Below are 19,628 nucleotides of genomic sequence, written 5' to 3' on the forward strand. Positions count from 1 at the left end.
CACCGTCCAACTGGTGGAAGAGGCCGCAACAAGTCAAGGGCTACCTGTCAGCCTCTAATCCGCGGGCGCACGACTCCCCCTGCCTTCCCCGGCGCATGTGCTGGGGGCGGGGAAGATGACGCCCATTTCCGGTGGAAATAAATGTTGTGCAACCAACCATCACCGGCTCTCTGCGTTACCAGCTCTGCGACCTTTACACGTTGTTCCGCTAACGTGACAATATAAGCAATATTCGGATCTGTCGTGACATGCTTTGTCGTTACATAGCAGCCGCAGGCAAACTTCACGTGCTGGTCCATGAATAATACTGTCTTACGTATCATTTACAAGAAGAAAAATATAATTGAAATTTGTGTCTTTTCTCCTTTAATATTATGTAGCCCTTAGTTTTAATGAACCACAACCACAACAACAACAACAACAACAAAAAAGCATTGGTTGATTGGCTTGGTTTGGTTTGTGAGATTTACCGTCCCAAAGCGACTAAGGCTATAAGAGACGCCGTAGTAGAGGCCTCCTTAAATTTCGTCCACCTGGGGTTCTTTAACGTGCACTGACATCGATTTGGTTGAGTATAAGGGTTTTAACATCCTAAAACGACCGAGTATTAGAGACGCTGTGTAGAGGGCAACGGAAATTTCGACTACATGCTGTTCCTTAACGTGCACTGATATTGCACAGTAATCGGCCGCCTTGTTTTTCGCCTCCATCGAAACGCGATCGATGTGGTCGGGATCGAACGCTCATTCCTTGCGATCAGCATTCGAGCGCGCTAACCATGAACTGAGCCACAGAGGCAGTGCAAAAGAAAGGAGCTCCAAACAAGCTATGAAACGAATTAGGATTAAGTACTGGGTGACGCTGTGAAGACCGCACATAAAGCTTGGGTATAGGTGTCGTAGCAAACACGACACTGAAGAATATATAACAAGGATAAGAGGAAGCGAAACTAAATTGCGTTTGACAGCAAATGAGGAAAAATTTATATAAATATGTGAATCTCTTTGTACAAACGTAACTTGTAGTTAGAATGGACACAAGGAATGCGTCTAACCTTTCCAAGTAGAAAGAGGCTCCAGCTGTTATCTCCATGAACCGGTCACTTGAACGTATACCGTTATCTTTCCCTCATAGCCGTAATGTTGGGATCCATGAGAAAATAATAAAAACGAACCCTATCCTATTTGTTTTCGTGGGAGGCTTCACTTCCAGCGAGCGTAGCTGCAGCAGGAGGATCCGGTCTGCAACGCCTTTAAAGCTGCAGGATGACTGTCATTACACTGACGGTCATATCATAGCTGTGCGTCGTGAGCGTAAAAGGACATGCTTTGTACGGCACGTGTAGGGTGGCCTCGAACGCAGGGAACCACAGAGCGGTAATAAATCTCCAAACGCGCAATGCGTCACAGCAAAATCATGCATGTTATGGGGACCACGGGAAATTATTTTCACCTCATTGGTATTATTTAAAACTATAGCAAAATGAAGCCTTGCTTCGAGTTTGCGTGACCCGATAAGCTAAAATTCTGGTTTTGACTCGTTGATCCTGCATAGAGAAATTCACGATATAAGAAGGTCTAGAGGAATCCACGATATAAGAAGGTCTATGAAACTGACAAAAAGAACAAATATTAGTGGACAGGCATTGAAAATATTATATTTATATATTCACTGAGAAGCAGTGAAAACCTTTTAGACACCAACCGCGACCCTCGTGATGACAGAAACAAGACACAAACTAGACGCAACGAAATAATATAAAGAAAGAAGAGAGCCGCATAGCTAGCATATAAGCGCTGGCTTGTCGGTTTCTATGTGTTTGTCCCTATCTGTTCACGTCGCCGCTCTCTGGTGTTTACCCCATTTGCTTAAAGTTACATAACAGTGGCATGGCCCCAGGACGGCATAAACCCAGTAAGAATTAAAAATCTAGTTCGAATTCCTTACACTTAGACTGAGACGGACATAGGAAGCCTCACTTCGAACGTGTTAGAATACATGGCACGAATAATCATCAAGCAGTGCCAGCAAGGATGCAAAAAAGGGGTTACAGATTACGAAAAGGTCCTCACATCGTCCCAAGGTGAAGCGAGCACCCTTTAGTAAATCGCTCGACCTCAACGATGTGCCAATTATGCCTTCAGTGGTTTAGCACGGTACGCGGAAATAGGGCATAAATTGATTTCAAGCAAATTTCGTCGGCTATCATGACCGGGTTGCATCGAGACGAAGCCCAGCAGGACAAAATAGCGTTCGCCTGCCCACCAGTTCTTTCAAGTCGTGCTGAAATACAGCTTTGTTTATTAGGGAGATTTAATATAGGACGACCCTTTCGGCTAGGGGGATCGGAAATGAGGGGGCACTTCTGCGCAAGCGCTGACCCCAATCGACCCATGAGTCTTTGGGCGAGCGGGCGATGCTACTACAAAACGTGGCGGGATCGTGTGGTTCCCAAATCCTAGACTGAGTCGGCCATGTGGCGGAGTTAAAGCGTGCGCCGGTGGAGCTTAGCGCGCGCATCGAGGCACTCCCGTTGGCTGCAAGTTAATTGCGCATGAAACTTGCGACAACAAGTGCGACAGGACTCTTACGCCCACCACCACCGACTAAAAATCTTGTCGGACTGTACTTGTTTGTTTGTGTCATCGCTTTGATTGGCTAAGCTGTTTCGTGAGGTCCCAACCACGTTGCCTCGAGCGGGTAATTCAAACTCAGTCTGGTACAGCGCCTCCAAGGCGCCAGTCTCTCGAACGGGTCTTTCACGTTAGCCAGCCAAAACAGAGAGTGATAAAGCCTATGACTGACCATGACCTTTGTAGTGTTTTGATACCAAAAGAAAATGGATCGGAGAGGATTCGAAGCGGTCGGTTTGGAACGCGTTTACTGGGGGCCATAGCCGAGCGCTTTAATGAGCCACCGCTGTAATTTTTTTTTATTATCTGCTTCTTCAGCACCAACAAATACATATCAATATGTACAATTAATCAGCGCCACACAAGAGTACATGCACGGTTACATTAAAATTTCTTCAGGCGTGCCAGGTCATCAAGAATACTCACCCACCCAGGGGCTTCGCTTGGGGCTTCACCGCGGCGGGTGCTTTCACTCGTTATGAACAGGTGTCACCCGTTAATAATTAGGGGGATTATTAACGATGCGCCCTTAACGAGCGCACACTCCCAGACACCCTTAGAGTGAGTGGGGATAGCTGTTCCGGTCGCTAAGGAGAGGCCCTCGACCTGCGTGGCAAGCTCAGCCGGAATTCAGCTACCTAGTAGTGACAGAAGGGGGCGGCCGTTTGTTGCCCAGCTGTCGCCGGTTCAAACCAGAGTAAGGATCGGAGTCAGAAGTAACAAACAAAACACAATTTATGTACAGCAAGAGACGATACAAAGCAATACACAAGATCACTTGAAATACACAGACGAGAGGTTCACAGAATATAAACGCTAATCATGCAACTACAGAATGATTCAGTAACACAGAGGCTTTCCAACAGATCAAACACGAGAGAGTTACATAAACAAACACCAAATTGTTCACCGGGCACTGTTGCAGTCCGACGCCTCAAGAGTCACGATGTGGCCGCCATACGAGACGAGCACCGCTCTCTTGCAGGTCCGTGGGCTTGCCAGCAGCGGGTGATCCCCGGGAGTCCAGCCGAAGCACTGGCGAACACGCCGTAACCACTGACGAACTGACTGACTGACTCACAAGCGGCGCGGTCTCTTTAAATAGGGCGCGCCGCGTCTGTCTGTTAAAACGTGCCAAGGCTAGCGCGCACACACACTTAGCTTCGCTGGTTATAGCGCTCCCTTCTCCTCCCGTTGAGCCGCACGTCGTCATTGGCTAGGTCCCATAGAAGATTCTGGATTTTTTCTGGCATATTCCAGACGGATGAGTCCGCGTCATCGCCGGGGGATGAGAAAGAGGGCGACGGCGACGCGTACAAGGCTACGCGCTCTCTCGCGCGGGGAAGGAGGTTTTTCTCGAGCTTTCCACGCGACGCCGCGCGGGCCTCGCGCCGTGCCGGCTTGATGAAAATGTGCGCCGATTTCGTGACAACAGGTTTAAGTAGGGTTAAATATACGCCAGTTGAAGAGGAAAATTCAAGATAGCGCCACGCACATGTAGCCCCGGCGATTAATCGCGTCGCTGTACCGGAGCTGATCACGGAGGCCCCGGTTAAACCTTCGACAGTTAACGCGTCGGCTCCCAGATGACGCCACATGTACAACAGCGAAATTGCTGCTTTTTGTGCATTTGCACTGAAATCGGTTTAACTGAGATAACCTCTGCCAATTTTTACTTGTCTTATGATGCGCGCTCCGCAATATTCTGACGATGAAACATTGAAAATTTCCAAATTTAGGTCTGCTTCTATATTTAAGCAGCTGTTAGGATTTGCGAGCTAGCGTTACTTGGTCGCCATGGAGACATTAAAAAGTGAGGAAAGTTCCAACTGTTATGGTGCTGACGCGCGCGCACACGCACGCACACACGCACACGCACACACACACACACACACACACACACACACACACACACACACACACACACACACACACACACACACACACACACACACACACACACACACACACACACACACACACGCGCGCGCGCGCGCGCGCACAAAATGTCACTAGGTAGTGAATCTTACGTGATACATTGATTTTATAATTTTATACTGCTTTTTTGCATGCGCTGTTACAACTAAAGGTCAAAGGTGAAAAAGATTTGGGAGCTATTTTGTGTTTTACTTCCCGGCCGAAAGTCATTTGCGAGCGGCCGAAGTACCTCAGACGTGGCTGGATTTTATAGAAGCCCAGTATTACACCCTGCGAAAAAAGGACGGGGGGGGGGGGGGGGTCTTAATCTTTGTTCCCGTATATTACGGGTCTCTAGTGTGATCATACTATGTTTTTGACAGTCAACTATCGTATTGGGATCCCCCTATGGGTCATACGTCGTCCTCTTTATGAATTTCTATTAGCACACAGAAAAAAAGGTGATATGACCTACTCTCGTTTGCCAGGTGAGAGTTAGCTACCGCCGCCGCTGCAGTAAATGAACAGCGCATAATTCCAACAAATTATTTTCCCCGCCCTCCTCAAGAAAACAACGCGTTTCTTCAACCCTTTACTTGGGTTAACTTCGGATTCATCAAGTTGCCGTAATCCTCGTCACATCTGGCGAACTTGAGAAATGGCAGAGGGAATCGCTATTAGTCAAGCAAGACGCCCGTTTCTCCGACAGCCATTCGCACAGTGTGTTCACACAGGCAGCCAAACGCTCAAAGAGAGACCCACGTGGCGGTATGCTGAAGAAAAAAGAAAACACCTTTGTCGTCGGAGAGGACGTTTTGTAACAAACAAAACACTCCCTCGTGAGCCAGCATGTACGGAGAGAGAGGGAAAGAGAGTGAGTCCTGGAACAAATTCTGTAGGGACCGGCCGACATTCTAAACATGCCAAGGGTACGCCGACGAGTACTCGAATGACGGTCGTGAGGACAGCGAGCGGCCCTCGCAAATCGCCCTCGCGGAGCGCATTCCCAACTCTACCCCCGGGAAAAAACACGGGCAAAGCTCGTCGCGTTCCTCCCGAGATTACGCCGAGAAAACGCGAGAGCCACGCAACAGTAGCGTCGGAAGGAAACAGTATGGCAGAAAAAGGCTTCTTCTAAGAAGCGTAGCGGCCCGGCATGCTAGACGGGAGAAGGACACGCGCTTTCGGAAGTCGTTCGGAAGTTGGCCCTTTATATACAATCGAGGCACTCACTGCAGATGGCACTTGCTTTTCCCCGCCGTATTGTTCCTCTTCTCTTCCCTCTCTTATCTCTGCATCCACTGTAGTCATTGGGGATCTGCCCTTCTCTTCGGGACAAAGAGGGCAAAAAGTAATTCCTGCAAGCATTCCTGGCACGGCACACGAAAAAATATTCTAGCGACCAGACAAATCACCGAAGGAAATCGTTCTCGAACATTCTATATATGAAGGGAGACAGACTGCCAGCGTATCTTGTGTTTCAAGCTTTCTTTTTATTTATTACTGCCGTTAGAGGTAGTGCTCGTATCTCCCAACTAGTTTGCTGGGTCATTAGGGACGTTTTCGTTCGGAAGGTGCATTGTTCTGACGGACTCAGTGCATTTGTGTAACTTTTGAAAACTTGCGTTTGGCTCGTTGTGTTTTTATTATTTTAGCACAGAAGTGGCACAGCTGTCCAGACCCAACTTTCTTCTTTATTTTTACTTCCTGCCAGCTTTATTTACGCGCGCTTCCCGCTACAGCACTGTATTTTGTATAACACCAGCGGACCAGTGAGAAACATGGTTTATCGACCTCTCCATCATTTTCCCCTAGATCCAACCAGTGCAGGTGACGTATATTTGAGGATAAAAAAAAAAAAAAGAAGCTTTGGGGAATACTTACCTCGCTTAAGAGTGGAACGTGTGAGCATCCCTTTTTATGACGTCAAAACACTGAAAAGCACTGCCATGTCCTGCAGTCGAGTTGGGCAGACCACCTCCCAACTCGGCTACGAAGTTCTTGATTTGTGAAGAGTTCGATTACGTCTCAAGGTGACGTCACCGAGCCGAGCGCTGATTGGTCAGCGTGGTGGAGGCAAGATGTGTCTTGATCACGTGAACCCTTTAAACCAATCAGGAATCCAGTGCGACAAGGCGTTGCCGGTTTTGATCGAAACGTGGACTGCAATGATATCGCTTTTATAGATTATTGTATTCTATATGGAAGTAACCGGCTATTTAACAGAAGCCGACATCATACCTGCTCGAAAAAAAAAAAAAAAAAGCAACTTGGATGTTTCGAGTCAACTCATGTATAGCCGTTAGTGTTTCCTTTGTATTTTAGGTGCTATAAGCCTATCAGAGATGTGGTAGGTGTGAGATAGCACCGTAGAAGCGTCTACTACCGATACGAAGGAATAGTAAAATGCGCGAAATTTCTCGTCCGTCCACGTAACGACTGATTCGAGCGCAGCTTATAAGGTACGCACGACGCAAAATTGCGTATAACTCAGAGCGGTAGTTAAAAAGCAGCACTATCTTAAGACACCGCTGGCTGCTGCAGTTCGCGCTTCTCCAAAAGGCAGGGACTTGCGAAGCAATCAAATTTCTACAAGCTCTGGTCTGTATAAGTAGCCTTCCGAGTCGGCTTCTGTGCTTTTCGTTTCTCGATCCAGGAGGTAGCCATATAGTATTCCCTTCAAGGTTGCATTAGTCAGCAACAAGCGAGACTTATCAGAAAAGCTTTATCTACTGAAACACGAACCCGAACAAATGGGGCGTGGGGCTGAAGAGGGAACACCGCTTCTGAGAATCTGCCCGATATTGACCTCACTGGATTATATCCTGACTTACAAAGTTTTCTCACTCGTCAAACCGGCTAATGCAGGTACCTTATCGCTTCAACTGAACCTTCTTTTCATGGGAAGATTCATGGAAGGAAACGTGTCACGGAGAAAGAAAATTTCACTCCATAAAAAGCATGCCATTTAAAGAAAGAAAACAAAATAGACTGTGACAAGATCGGTGCGAAGCAGTGCTTCACGCGATCGGGTTGCAAAGTCCTGGCTACCACGCGACTCTCGCGAAGCAGCAGCAGAAGCGGCAGTAGCAACGCACCTGCAGTGTTTACAGTGTCATAAGCCATCTAATCGATTTTACGATCCCCTATACCCGCGCCCATTAAGATTACACGAGCGCGAAGCCACGACCTCTCACACGGGAGGGTCCGGCCAGGCAATTCCGGCCGAGTATTAATAAAGCACGAATGAGCGATACAGAACTAGCTCCCAAGTCGTGTTCTAAGAAAGAGCGCTGCGGGCAATACAAGTGAAGCAAGCAATGGTGGAAAGACGCGCAGCCCCGACCTGCCTAGAAAATTTACGATGTCCGAGCTCCTCTGAGAGCAAGACTAAGTAATCCGGCTCGTCTGCTAGCCCTGGAATGCAGCGACAGTTGTCTTACTTGGTGTCTTGTAGACACTGCCTCTCGAGATTCGCAAGACGCTTCCGCTCCTTCTCAGTGGAGTGAGATAGTTCCATGCAGTGCGAAGCGAAGCGAGATCGTGTCGGGCAGCTCAAGAAGATAGCAGCGAAGGAGTTACGAAAGCACTTGCTGTGCTTATACCAGTAGCTTCGTTGGTTCTCCACCTCATTCCGGTGTTATTATATTTGAAGCATTTCCCCAGTACTCGCTTGTATTGAAGAGAAATTTGAAACATTTGAGGCAGAAATTATTAGGCTCATCGTTTGGGCACTTCACTGCTCGCCCAAGAGATATTGCTCCCAAGAAGCAATATAAAAAGGAACGAACTACCTATATTTAAAAAAAAAAAGAAAATAGCGCTAATTGGCTTCTGCTGATAGGCTTGTGGAAGTACTAAGCGAGAACCACGACCTATAGCAGTTCCCTGATACTGTTAAAGATAAAATAAAGACCAGCCGGCGCCCCAAATAATGATGCCCGTGAGCTCCTTTCGCTTCGTCAAAACGAAACAATGATACTCCTTTTCATTCAGCGGCTACCATATCTTTAAAACTTCTCCATTTACAGTCAAATTGAAAATAAAAATATCGTAGTCTGAAAGCAAGCGGCAGTGCACGGGACTGAAGACATACATTCTCTTTTTTGCGCATATTGTCGGGTTTGAAGCCAACAACGGGGCGACAATACCTTCCCAACCAAACCAAACTTGCGCGTTTCCCCAGCATCTCTTCAACGTGTGCAGTCGAGTGAGCGACTTTCATCAGAGCCGGCAAAAAGTGGTGTGTCGCAATCCAGCTATCAAATTGCGCAACACGAAGTCTAATGGTAAAAAGAAGCGAAGTTGTGCTTTTTTGCTCCTGAAAAAATAAAGGGAAACAAAACAAATCTCACATACGTCATAAGATACCATCCGAGATGCTCTTGTGTTCACTATTTTAGTGGATGTCACTAAAAGCACTACATGCCTTCACCAATACGAAAACATGCCGGCTATAACACAATAGGAACTACACTGGAACCAGAGCGCTGCATCGAATTCGGGTCTGTGCGGCGGAGATGGCGTAGCTAATACCTCAGCGTCGTGACCACAGGAGGACTTCTTACGCATTCAGGGAGACTAACAAGGGGAGTTCCGGCGAGCTTTACGAGCCAAGATGGCCGTGCAAAGCCATCGGGATCTCCTGTTTGCCGTGGGCCGAGGCCGGGCATACGAGCTCTGCAGATTTGCCCAGAGCGTGTGCTGGCCACGCTCGTACTTAGCCGGAAGGGTAAACAGGCCGGAAACCAAACCTCCTTCCCCGAACCTTCCGCCGAGCGATGCGATTACTTAGAAACGATGGCAGCTCGCTGGCAACAGTGGTCCCTGCGGTTCTTGTGCAAACTGGCAAATAAAACTGCAGGAATTGTATGGAATGAAAGAACGATAAACATGGAGATCCTCCCGAACTCCTAAAGCTTTCCCAGCATCGAATTATAGCTATGATTGTACATCAATCCTACACTCGACTGTGTGATCTCAACCTGCACATTACGATCGGCGAGTATGTCAACACTGTGCAGTGTCATTGGTCACAAGGTAATCTCATGATCTCAGAACTATGACTTCCAAGCAGAAAATTCAATTACGCAGTTTATTTTGTTCTTTTTGTTTTTAGTCGCTGAGTTTGCAGCTGCCTTGCCGCACGAGGGCCAGCTGGTTTTGAGGCTGGTGAGAGGAGAGCGGAGCCCGCCATGAATAAGGGAAAGGTAGGAGTAATACGGTTACTGTACGACTGATTGACGTTTAAACAGACATATTGAGAGAGGGTGGCGTAGGGTACTGAGCACTTTGAACACGAAGGCGTGATCTGATGGCGGTACAGATGTGACCCAGCCGGAGTACGCAGGCTGTTCTGTTGAATTTTGCGTAGGAGACGAATGGATAAGGCGGCGAGTTCGGGATATGACGATGAAATAGGCTGTTTAATGTTTCCACTATTGGATTCAAGCCGCAGCGCCCGCTTTTAGATGGAGGTAAAAAAACAAGGCGCCCGTGTACTATGCGATGGTAATGCACGTTAAAGAATCCCAGGTAGTCAAAAGTACCCGGTAGTCTCCACTATGGCATGCCTCATATCTGTTATTTAATCGCCTTGGGATTTGGACCCTATAAACCAGTCCAGCATGTTTATGTTATCGAAGGTTGTTATAGTGTATGCGTTTTTGGTCCCGATATTGAAAGCCTCCAATCCAGACGATGTGTATGACCAGGAGATTGCAGTCGCGCAGTGTTACGTTTTGCAAGTGAGCTGATCAGTCAGCTCGTTATCTATGATTTCTGTGATACGGCTCCTCGTAAGAAAATGCTCATAAACGTCACGGCTTTTGGCTTGCGACATCAGAGTATTTTCTTGCAAGAACCAAATTACAACAATTTGGGCTACTATTAAGATCTATTACAGTTAGCAATGCAGCCAAAAGCAATGCCATTAACAATAATAATAACCCTGCTGCTCCCGCTGCTTGCTGACAAAATGGTGACGCAGGAAAGTCTAAGCAAGCAGTGCTACAACCGTGATTGACCAAAAACATGTATACATCGTAAACAATCAGAGCAGAAAGATAAACGTAGATGGCATTATAGTCATATTCATTACTACGAATGTACGCCGAATTGAGCGCTGTTCGGCTAATGCACAGTTGAAGGAAATAAAAGTCCTTCACCACACCAGCAGAAACGCGGAACTGAAGATCTCTGACTGAAGGGAGTCACGATATGCTATTAGGCGTAACCCAGAAGAACTGGATTAACCTTACATCTTTCACTGAATTTTGTAATTATCCGTGAATATCCATCCAAAAGTAACCGTAGTGCGCGAAGAAATGCCACTGCATTTCAGCCGTTCTGTTCGCCTCCTTTCTGAACAATACCGGAGCTCTCATTAGATGATGTTCTTTGCGACAAGCGCGGTCCGCGTTGTGCACTTACGTATTAATCCGTCATCGTTACCCGCCACAGCCATTAACAGCCGAGAAGACAAAGCATCGATGAAAGGTGAGCGTGAGTGATGCGATCTGCCGAATCGATAGATGGCCTTTCCATGTTTCTCACTGAAGCGACAAAGGACGGGCTGGATCTGCCCCGGAGTTTTGCTCGTTGTTTTCTCTCGAGTCGTTTTGCTCTCGTGTTGCGTTACGGAGGTGCCCGGGAGAGTACCCAGAAGCCCTTCAGCCTGTCCCAAGTGTGGCTAAAGGACACGACGTTCATTAGGGTTTTGTCAAGTAAAATGACGAATACTTTTTAGCCGCGAAGCTGCTAGTCGTTGAACGGGATTCGTGTGGGCAAAATTCTCTCTTCACTATAAGATATCATTTTTTTTAACGTTCTTGCCGCTATACTACCGGACGCGTGGAACAAGCAAACTGTGAGCGTATTTGTGCGTTAAGAGGTGCAATGCTTTAGCTAGAAACATTAAGAAGGTCATAACGTTTGTCGCGTTGCTCTAGCATTATTAAATGCCTAGTAATGCTCACTATAAATAACAATATTTATTCGTGTACCATTTTCAATGGTGTCCTGTGCCCGAATACTGCTTGTTTGTTTGAAGCTGTTGCGTGACACACTACGCTAGACAGTTTTTTTTTTTTTTTTTTTTTTTTTTCACGTGCGGTTACACTTGCCTTTCCCTGTTCTTATCCTTTTCTAAGTCACTGCGCAGAGATTGAAACCTTAGCATTACGCCAGTGATCTGCCTGGTTGAGAGAAAAACTGAAGACAAAGGACTGCGACAGACGCGGCACTGTTTGAATTTTAGCCTTGCTAAAAACTGAAAAGGGCGCGTACGCGCGTGCGAGGAAAAAAGAAAAAAAAAAGAAACAAGCAGTCAACCTTAATAAACCAAGCACCGAATTTGCACCGAAGCGTTAATTAGTTTCTCTCATGAAGCGTTAGTCGTAGTGCCACTGTCGTTAATCGCTAGTTATACTTTTCTTCCTGCCTGCATTAGAACCAGGCTATCCATTATCCATCTACCGCAAGACACGTTGCTGATTGTTTCGGGTGCACATTGTCAACAACGATCACCTCTTGTACGGGCACAGCGTAATGACTGTGGAAAGAGGCAGCCAAGATAGGGATAGATAATGGGCAACAGAAAACTAAGCTTTAGCACTCAGCTGCTCATGTTGTGCTTACATTAGCACCAAATGCATGTCAGTGTATCGCTTGTTTCTCTTGGTGCGCAGGCAATAATTACAGCGCTCTAGCGCACCAAGTGCTTTGTTTTTATTTGAGCAAATGAGTATGTCACTTGCCTGCTGTTTGGCTTTATTAATGCATCGATCTTTCTTAATGCAAGTCGAGATGCAACCGCAGCTTTATAAATACTTTATATGCGGTTGTTACATAGTCGTCTCAAAAGCAAATGTAATAACCGGCTTCCAACCTAATGCATCATCGCAATGGCGATCGTCTCCGCATGCTTCGAGAGCCGACTAATGACTGAACTAGTTATATCAACTCACTTCTCTCTCTGCGTAAGGCGCGAGTAGACTTGGGTAGTTTCCAGTTTTTAAATATTGCTGTACCGCCTTTGTTCGCTGCTCATGATCGTATGGTGGTTTCGACAGCTACAAGGGATCAGTGAACACCTCCGTGGTGGAAACATTGAGATACATTTCGATCACCTAAGTGTCTCCAACGTGCCTCGACGTTAAGCAGCTTACTGGAATGTTTTCATTTGCTTTTACAAAAATGCGGCACCGCGGCCAAGGTTCGATCAACCGACTTTGCGACCAACCACAGAACGTGCCTCGACGTTAAGCAGCTTACTGGAATGTTTTCATTTGCTTTTACAAAAATGCGGCACCGCGGCCAAGGTTCGATCAACCGACTTTGCGACCAACCACAGACCGGTTCAGCCCGTAGAGTACAGATTAATCTTTTTCTCAATATACGCCGCCAAAGGTCAGCGTGTCCACCATTACCGCATTAAATATTTGAAAATTACACCGTCTCTGCAAGGTTCTGGCATCCTTAAAGAATGAAAAGAGATCACGCATGTTCGCGAGGAAAGAAACCAGAATCCCTACGTGAAGAAGAGATAACAACTGCGCGAGCTACGGGCGCACGAAACGATCGCTGTAATATATATCGCGCCCCTTTTAAGTCCAGAGGCCGCCGCACGACAACCTGGAAAGCCTGAGAAATGTGAGCCTCTACTGAACTGAGAAGTGAAACGGAACCTGTTATCTACGAGTGCGCCGCTTTCAACAGCGCTGCACTGAGCCTGGAAAGTCCGCAACCAGAATTGAAACTTACGAAAGAAATAGAAATAAGAAGCGAAGCGATCGTACCGTTCAAACGCTCCTCAAGCAAAAGTAGAGGCGCACCCAAGGGCCATAGGTGCCAGCGCCCCGCAGCCCCTCAGTTTACGATCGGCAGCAAATCTTTCCACGGAAAAAAGAACCCACCCAACTGCCTTTTTTTTTTTTTTTTTTTTTACCTGTCCATCGTTTTCTTCTTGCTGAAGTTGATGCACGCAAACACTCGTCTTTGTTCGAAGATATACAAAAAGAGCTGCCCTTATCAGAGCAGAAACCTGAGCCGTGATGTCGGGGGAAGCGATGAAGGGGGGTGACACCAGCAGTAAGAAATCGCAGCTGCAGTCGGCAGCAAAACTCCACGGAACGTGATAGCTCGGAAAGAAGTTTACTGTCGCCTTCTCTCAGCGATTCAGTGACTCGATATTATACCAGCAGGGGAAACGTGTTTTCTTCCTCGTGCAGGATTTTCGCGCCGTTTAAATGCATGTATTCTATACAACCACACACACACACACACACACACACACACACACACACACACACACACACACACACACACACACACACACACACACACACACACACACACACACACACACACACACACACACACACACACACACACACACACACACACACACACACACACACACACACACACACACACACGCACGCACGCACGCACGCACGCACGCACGCACGCACGCACGCACGCACACACACACACACACACACACACACACACACACACACACACACACACACACACACACACACACACACACACACACACACACACACACACACACACACACACACACAAATGGGGAGGATGGACACTAAATTTCTAAAATCAAGTTAAAGTTATTTAAAGTTATGTTGCACAGGTTTTGCTCTTCCCTTGCCTAGCCTTCTGTAGTCGAGTTGAGTATCTGCGTCATACTGTGGCACATGCCGCTGCCTCGTCGTCGACGCTAGCATCGAAGGCAAGTTCGCTCTATCAAGGTCAATGTCAAATGTAAAGGTCAATGGCCCATAGGTCATTGACCTTTACATCCTTTACATAGATCAATGCATAGGTCCAGTCAAGGTCGTGTCATGGCCATCATGTATCGTCACAGTGTCATCACTATGCTTCTGATGCAGGGTAATAGGCTCCGGATTAGTGCTTTCACAATAATATTATTTTATTATGCTGCCTACTGGCATCCCATAAAAAAACTCCTCATCGATTGTACGTCATGCGTCCACGGCGAGAGTACAAGTGCTATACGGCCGGTCGATTAAATATTACGGATGCAAGCAATCTATTAGTGTACCACCGCCCATTAGGACAGTGGCGGCACCGCAAACGTCGTAACTTTGGGGATCTACTCGATTGGCAGAGAAATTGTGCTCGCACACAGCGACCAGAGGAGTTAAGGTGTCCCAGGTAACGCAAAATGTCACTGGAACGTTATCTGAATGGCCACAAATGTCAGAGAGCAACGTTGCCTGATTGTTGCTAATGTCACTATTTTTGATCACCAGATAACGTTATGCACTAATGTTTCTACAACGTTCTGAAAACGTTGACGTTATGTTATTTCAACGTTATACCAACAAAAAATGACGAAAGAAACGTTGCCTGTACATTGCCTTAATGTATTCTAAACAATGCATGCGGTACCTTCCTCAAGGAGCTTCTAGGCAAAAGCTACATAATCCGCACCATCTGTTCCTACTAGACAAGGTGCAGCCATAGCTGATGAATCGTGCATGAGTGCGTTCTGCCTTCCTGAAGTGACTAATGTATGCTTATATGTCGGCAAGGCACACACCAAAAGGCAGTTACGCAGTAATCGTGGTCTGCTGACTGCTGACCGGTCACTTGAATGACACAGCCAGTGCAAAAATTACGTCAGATGCACATGTGAGATCATTTACACAATTTATTTGGCATGATTGTACATCTGTTGAGTCAGAAATTCCATGAAGAAACGAGCAATCACATAGCTGCCAGGTCATCCATTCCATGAATTAGGCCACTAAATTAAAAGAACAAAAACACAAAAAAGATTATTATTCAGCCAAAATTCAAGACAGCACTTACAAAGTAATCAGACATCTAAAACTAAATTTGCAGGACCAGAATTACTTGTGTGTGGAGCGTGCCAATATTTATTGGACAGATAGTACAAAAATAAAGAACACCAGGACACCCACTGAATTTCCGCTTTTAAAACCATCAAAATTACAGCTGATGCAACATTGATGGCCTTACACTATATCCTAGAAGTTTACTTTTATGTCCCATAGGTTTTGCCTATGCTGTTCCATATGATATGCTGGTAAGCTAAGTGACTGTGACAAGTCCAGTTTTTGCACAGCTTGATGCACAAGTAGACTAAATGATAGTCCAGCTTCCGTACACAGCATAACAGACCTACCGTTTTTTTGCAGCGTGCTGGTGCGTAGCGAAAATGGTCGCCAATGTCATGTCTCATGTCCACTTCCTTGCCCAACAGGCAAGACTGCCGGAGGGCCACTGCGCAAACAAAACAATATCACAGACTTAGGGCAGTAAACCTAGACACACACTGATATTTACTACAAATTAACAAAACCCATTACATCTGTTATGAACTGTGAACACGCTTATGAATACATTGAATTGTGCATCTCAATCTATTATACGACTCAATGAATCCACACCTTTTGCACAAGGTTCTTCAGAAGCCCTTAAATGAGCAAAAGAAAAAAAATTAGAAAATACATTAGAACGCAGCAGCAAAAATGGACTGCTGGCCAGAATTTAAAAACTAGCCAAATATATATTTGTGCCAGAATAAAACCACAAATATAGAGCTATAACATGCACTGCACAGTAAAATGTTGCTTACAACACCCACTACAGGCACAAGGCAAGTTGTTACCTTGGATGCCGCTTTCTGCTTGTGCTGGTCTCGGTGGAGGACGGCCAACGAATGGTAGTTGCTTGGCTTGTTGTGTAGGAACTGTAGATGGTAGGCAATGATTATCGCAGCTTTCATCGCTTTCACTTTCCTCACAAACAAAAAGAGCCTTCTGTTTCCTTTTTTTTTGTTGGGACGTTGCTGCCGTCTTCATCCGACACTGCAGTTAAAAATGTTTCAATTCAGTTATTTCAATAGTGGCTTGCTAAAGTAACATTCACAAATGTAGCAGCAAAGCAAATGGAATATGCATGATTAATATAGAAAGTGTAAACATATCAGGCAAAAACATTTTAGCAGCAAAACTGGACTCGTACTTCCATACAACGTCTTCTTGGTGGGCTTTCTCGGCCTTTTTGTCAGCCGTTCCTCATCAGCTGTCAAATCTGACACCTCTTCAGCTTTCTTCTCTCTTCTTTTTGCGTCAGCATATGTTGCTACAAGCAAAGAGTTCAGTGTAGAAAGATTGAATGACACGGCTAAAGGGAAACTGAATTAAAATATTAAGCAGACCCGTGAAAAGGCAACGTTCACAACTGCTTAGCAACAATATTACTGAAATAAGAGCATAACAATATCACTATAACAGGAACCTTGAGCCAATGAGCAACAAACACGATTACTGATAAGAGTCATTGAATTAAGATGATGTGTGATTATTTCACCATTTTGGCTCAAAAGTTCTCCCCTCTGGCAGTGCTTAACTTATGTGCATCGTTGCCTTTGTACACTGCCACAACCAAGAACCTAAAGCTCCAACAGTACCCTATAATCACAATACTATCTTGTGACAAAAAAAAAAATGACGTACTAGTCTCGCCTAAGATTCGGCATTTGTGTGCAATCCATTCTTTTCCAGGCTCCTCGCAGTCATTTATAGCGCTTGGGCAACGAGACGGGGTTCGGTATGGCAGCCATAATGCTTCCCCATTCCACACCCAGAATTTTGGGGATGGCAGCAACTCCGTCCGCACTGCTGAATTCGACGATGTAGAACATCCTGCAAGAATATAGCGCAGTTAGCATAACAAGCACTAGTGCCAAGTCAAAGGCATTATTTTCTAAGTGCCTCTGTTGAAGAGACACTAATGAGTTGCACTTCACTGCTCAAGTTTCCAATCAATGAGGGTCAATTTATGGTCAGTGTGTATTTTGCCAGCAGCTGAGCGAGATGCATGTCATTGAAACTAGTTTTCTTTGCACACTTATTGCTGGCGTTTCAGGAAATTAAATCGCTGCAAACACTATCTCCTACTCGGCATGTGCAAGAAATTTTCATCAACAAGAAGTTTACTGCTGATCTCTAAAGTAAAAACAGCGCAACACAGTCGTGGCGAAGAATTTCAGCATACTTAACTTCCAACTATGTTCAGTCCACGCAGATGACACACACACACACACACACACACACACACACACACACACACACACACACACACACACACACACACACACACACACACACACACACACACACACACACACACACACACACACACACACACACACACACACACACACACACACACACACACACACACACACACACAAAGCGCCAAAATGCTAAACCGGAATGGCAAAGGGCGCATACATACACTGAGCAAGTTAGCGAGATGGCTGGCTGGTGGCCCCAACCGGCGGCCTGTGGGCTATCAAACTAGATGAATTTTCAGTCACACTTCGAGCAAACGATTAATGACACTAATCGGTCACACAGACCTTATGATGCGGCTCTTGCCACGGGCGTGACAACTTAGGCGTTAGCGTGACACTGTCACGGTGACCACACCGCCAAAGAGGCAAAATAATTTCAGCATTTGTCTCCTGATCAGAACACAAGCAGCTCTGCTGAACATCTGTGATGCGGGGCAGCGCAGCACTGTTCTGCTGCGAAAATGCATGGCCAGTCGTTAATGACAAAGAAATTCATGATTAACAAAGCAGCAAGGAATAAACAGAAAACGCGTGGCGCATCCAATGTGGTTCCAGATGCGGCAGTCTGAGATATGCCTACAAGCTAAAAGGGAGGTCACCAAAGCAATAGCAACTCACCTGTGAGCGATGAACAGTGCATGCAGTCGGAAGATTGAGTTCGCACGTGAAATGCGGCTGCGAAGTCTGCACGAAGGCACTCAAAGTCAAAATGCACACGAGCACAGGCAAGTGGCAAGACAAGGCATAACGTGCGAAAAAGCTCCATAAAGCCCCACAAGAGCCATGCCGTCGTGTTTCTTTTGTCCCGCCATATTGAATGTGGTGCCGCCTGAACCAAGCCTGAACTGCCTGAACGCAGCAAAATAATATGAAATAAATATTTGTTAATTTATGCTAATGTTCAAGCTTAGTAATTTACTGCGTGAAAGTTTTTTTATTTGCAAAAAAATGTTTATTTATGGTTATTTATTACATAAACGCTTTCGTTGGCCAAGACAAGCAATGTATGGCACACAAACGAGGTGTAGTCGAGCCAAGCTCAAGCCCAGCCAGTGTGTGTTCACATCTCATGGGTAATGCTTGTGTAGCAGCGCGGAAAAGTGGCTTTTTCTCCTGAGCACGCCTTATCATGTTGTATCAGCTTTGCGCTGTTATAACCCCGATACTTGTGCGTAGCTGAAGCAAGTGATCATACTGCTCTTCGTCGATGACCTTCAGTGCACCATGATGCGTACCGCTCGTGTTTGCGAGTAAAGCTGTGTCTATCGGCGATGGAGAGGACATAGTGGTGTATCATTGATGTTGGAAGAAGAAGAAATTCTGACGCAGGGCAACCAAAATAGCAGCACTTTGCCAATCTGATAGCCCTACTGTACAGCAGTCCCTTACAAGCTGAAACTTAGCTACTGCCGAGGAACATTTTGAGAGGGTGGTGTTTCACAGCAGCAACGACGATGAAGAATTGGTTTCTCCATTGTGCCCCGTTGATCCACCGCCAATTGGCGAAGTTGCCGAGTCTCAAGAACAAATTCTACAGCAGTATTCATGCAGCAGTGAGCTCCGCGATTTTTCGTCAAGCGATAGTGAGGTGGATTTAGCTCCGGCTTTGCACGACCCACTTCGTTCATGGGCTGTAGATAACATTTTTGCCGCCCACATCACTAAGCTTCTGAAAATTCTGCAGCCGCACCACCCAGACCTCCCTTCTGATGCCAGAAAACTGCTGCGGACGCCTCATGCCAGTAGTCACCAGCATGGGAAGTGGCACTTACTGCTTTTTTGGCGTCACTGGAAACCTCATTCAGCAACTAGAAAGTGGAGCCATATCAGTGAGCGCTTCAGTGATTTCCCTGACGATGAACGTCGATGGTGTGCCCTTATCTAGGAGTTCGTCGAAACAGTTCTGGCCTGTGGTTGTGCGG

General features: G+C 46.3%; 2 protein-coding genes across 4 annotated transcripts in view; both read right to left on the reverse strand.

Moving 5' to 3' along the window:
- dnc (phosphodiesterase dunce) overlaps positions 1–19,628 on the reverse strand; it is a 526,810-nt gene that overhangs the window by 445,445 nt on the left and 61,737 nt on the right. The window lies entirely within an intron of this gene.
- Positions 15,240–18,541, reverse strand: LOC146182242 (uncharacterized). The gene is made up of 6 exons (XM_084577290.1): positions 18,325–18,541; positions 17,084–17,272; positions 16,590–16,709; positions 16,234–16,314; positions 15,748–15,845; positions 15,240–15,345 (listed from the first exon to the last, which is right to left on the reverse strand). The coding sequence occupies exons 1-6, from the start codon at positions 18,470–18,472 to the stop codon at positions 15,322–15,324; spliced, it is 660 nt and encodes a 219-aa protein (XP_084433416.1). The 5' UTR covers positions 18,473–18,541; the 3' UTR covers positions 15,240–15,321.

This window comes from Amblyomma maculatum, chromosome 8 (genome assembly GCF_055883805.1).
Source record: "Amblyomma maculatum isolate TAMU_Amacu chromosome 8, ASM5588380v1, whole genome shotgun sequence".
Taxonomy (NCBI): domain Eukaryota; kingdom Metazoa; phylum Arthropoda; class Arachnida; order Ixodida; family Ixodidae; genus Amblyomma; species Amblyomma maculatum.

Coding starts and splice junctions, on each gene's coding strand:
- LOC146182242 (XM_084577290.1), bottom strand. CDS start 18,472: ATGGAGCTTTTTCGCACGTTATGCCTTGTCTTGCCACTTGCCTGTGCT. Junction 17,273..18,324: donor GCACTGTTCATCGCTCACAG/GTGAGTTGCTAT, acceptor ATATTCTTGCAG/GATGTTCTACATCGTCGAAT. Junction 15,846..16,233: donor AGCAGAAAGCGGCATCCAAG/GTAACAACTTGC, acceptor TTGTTTGCGCAG/TGGCCCTCCGGCAGTCTTGC.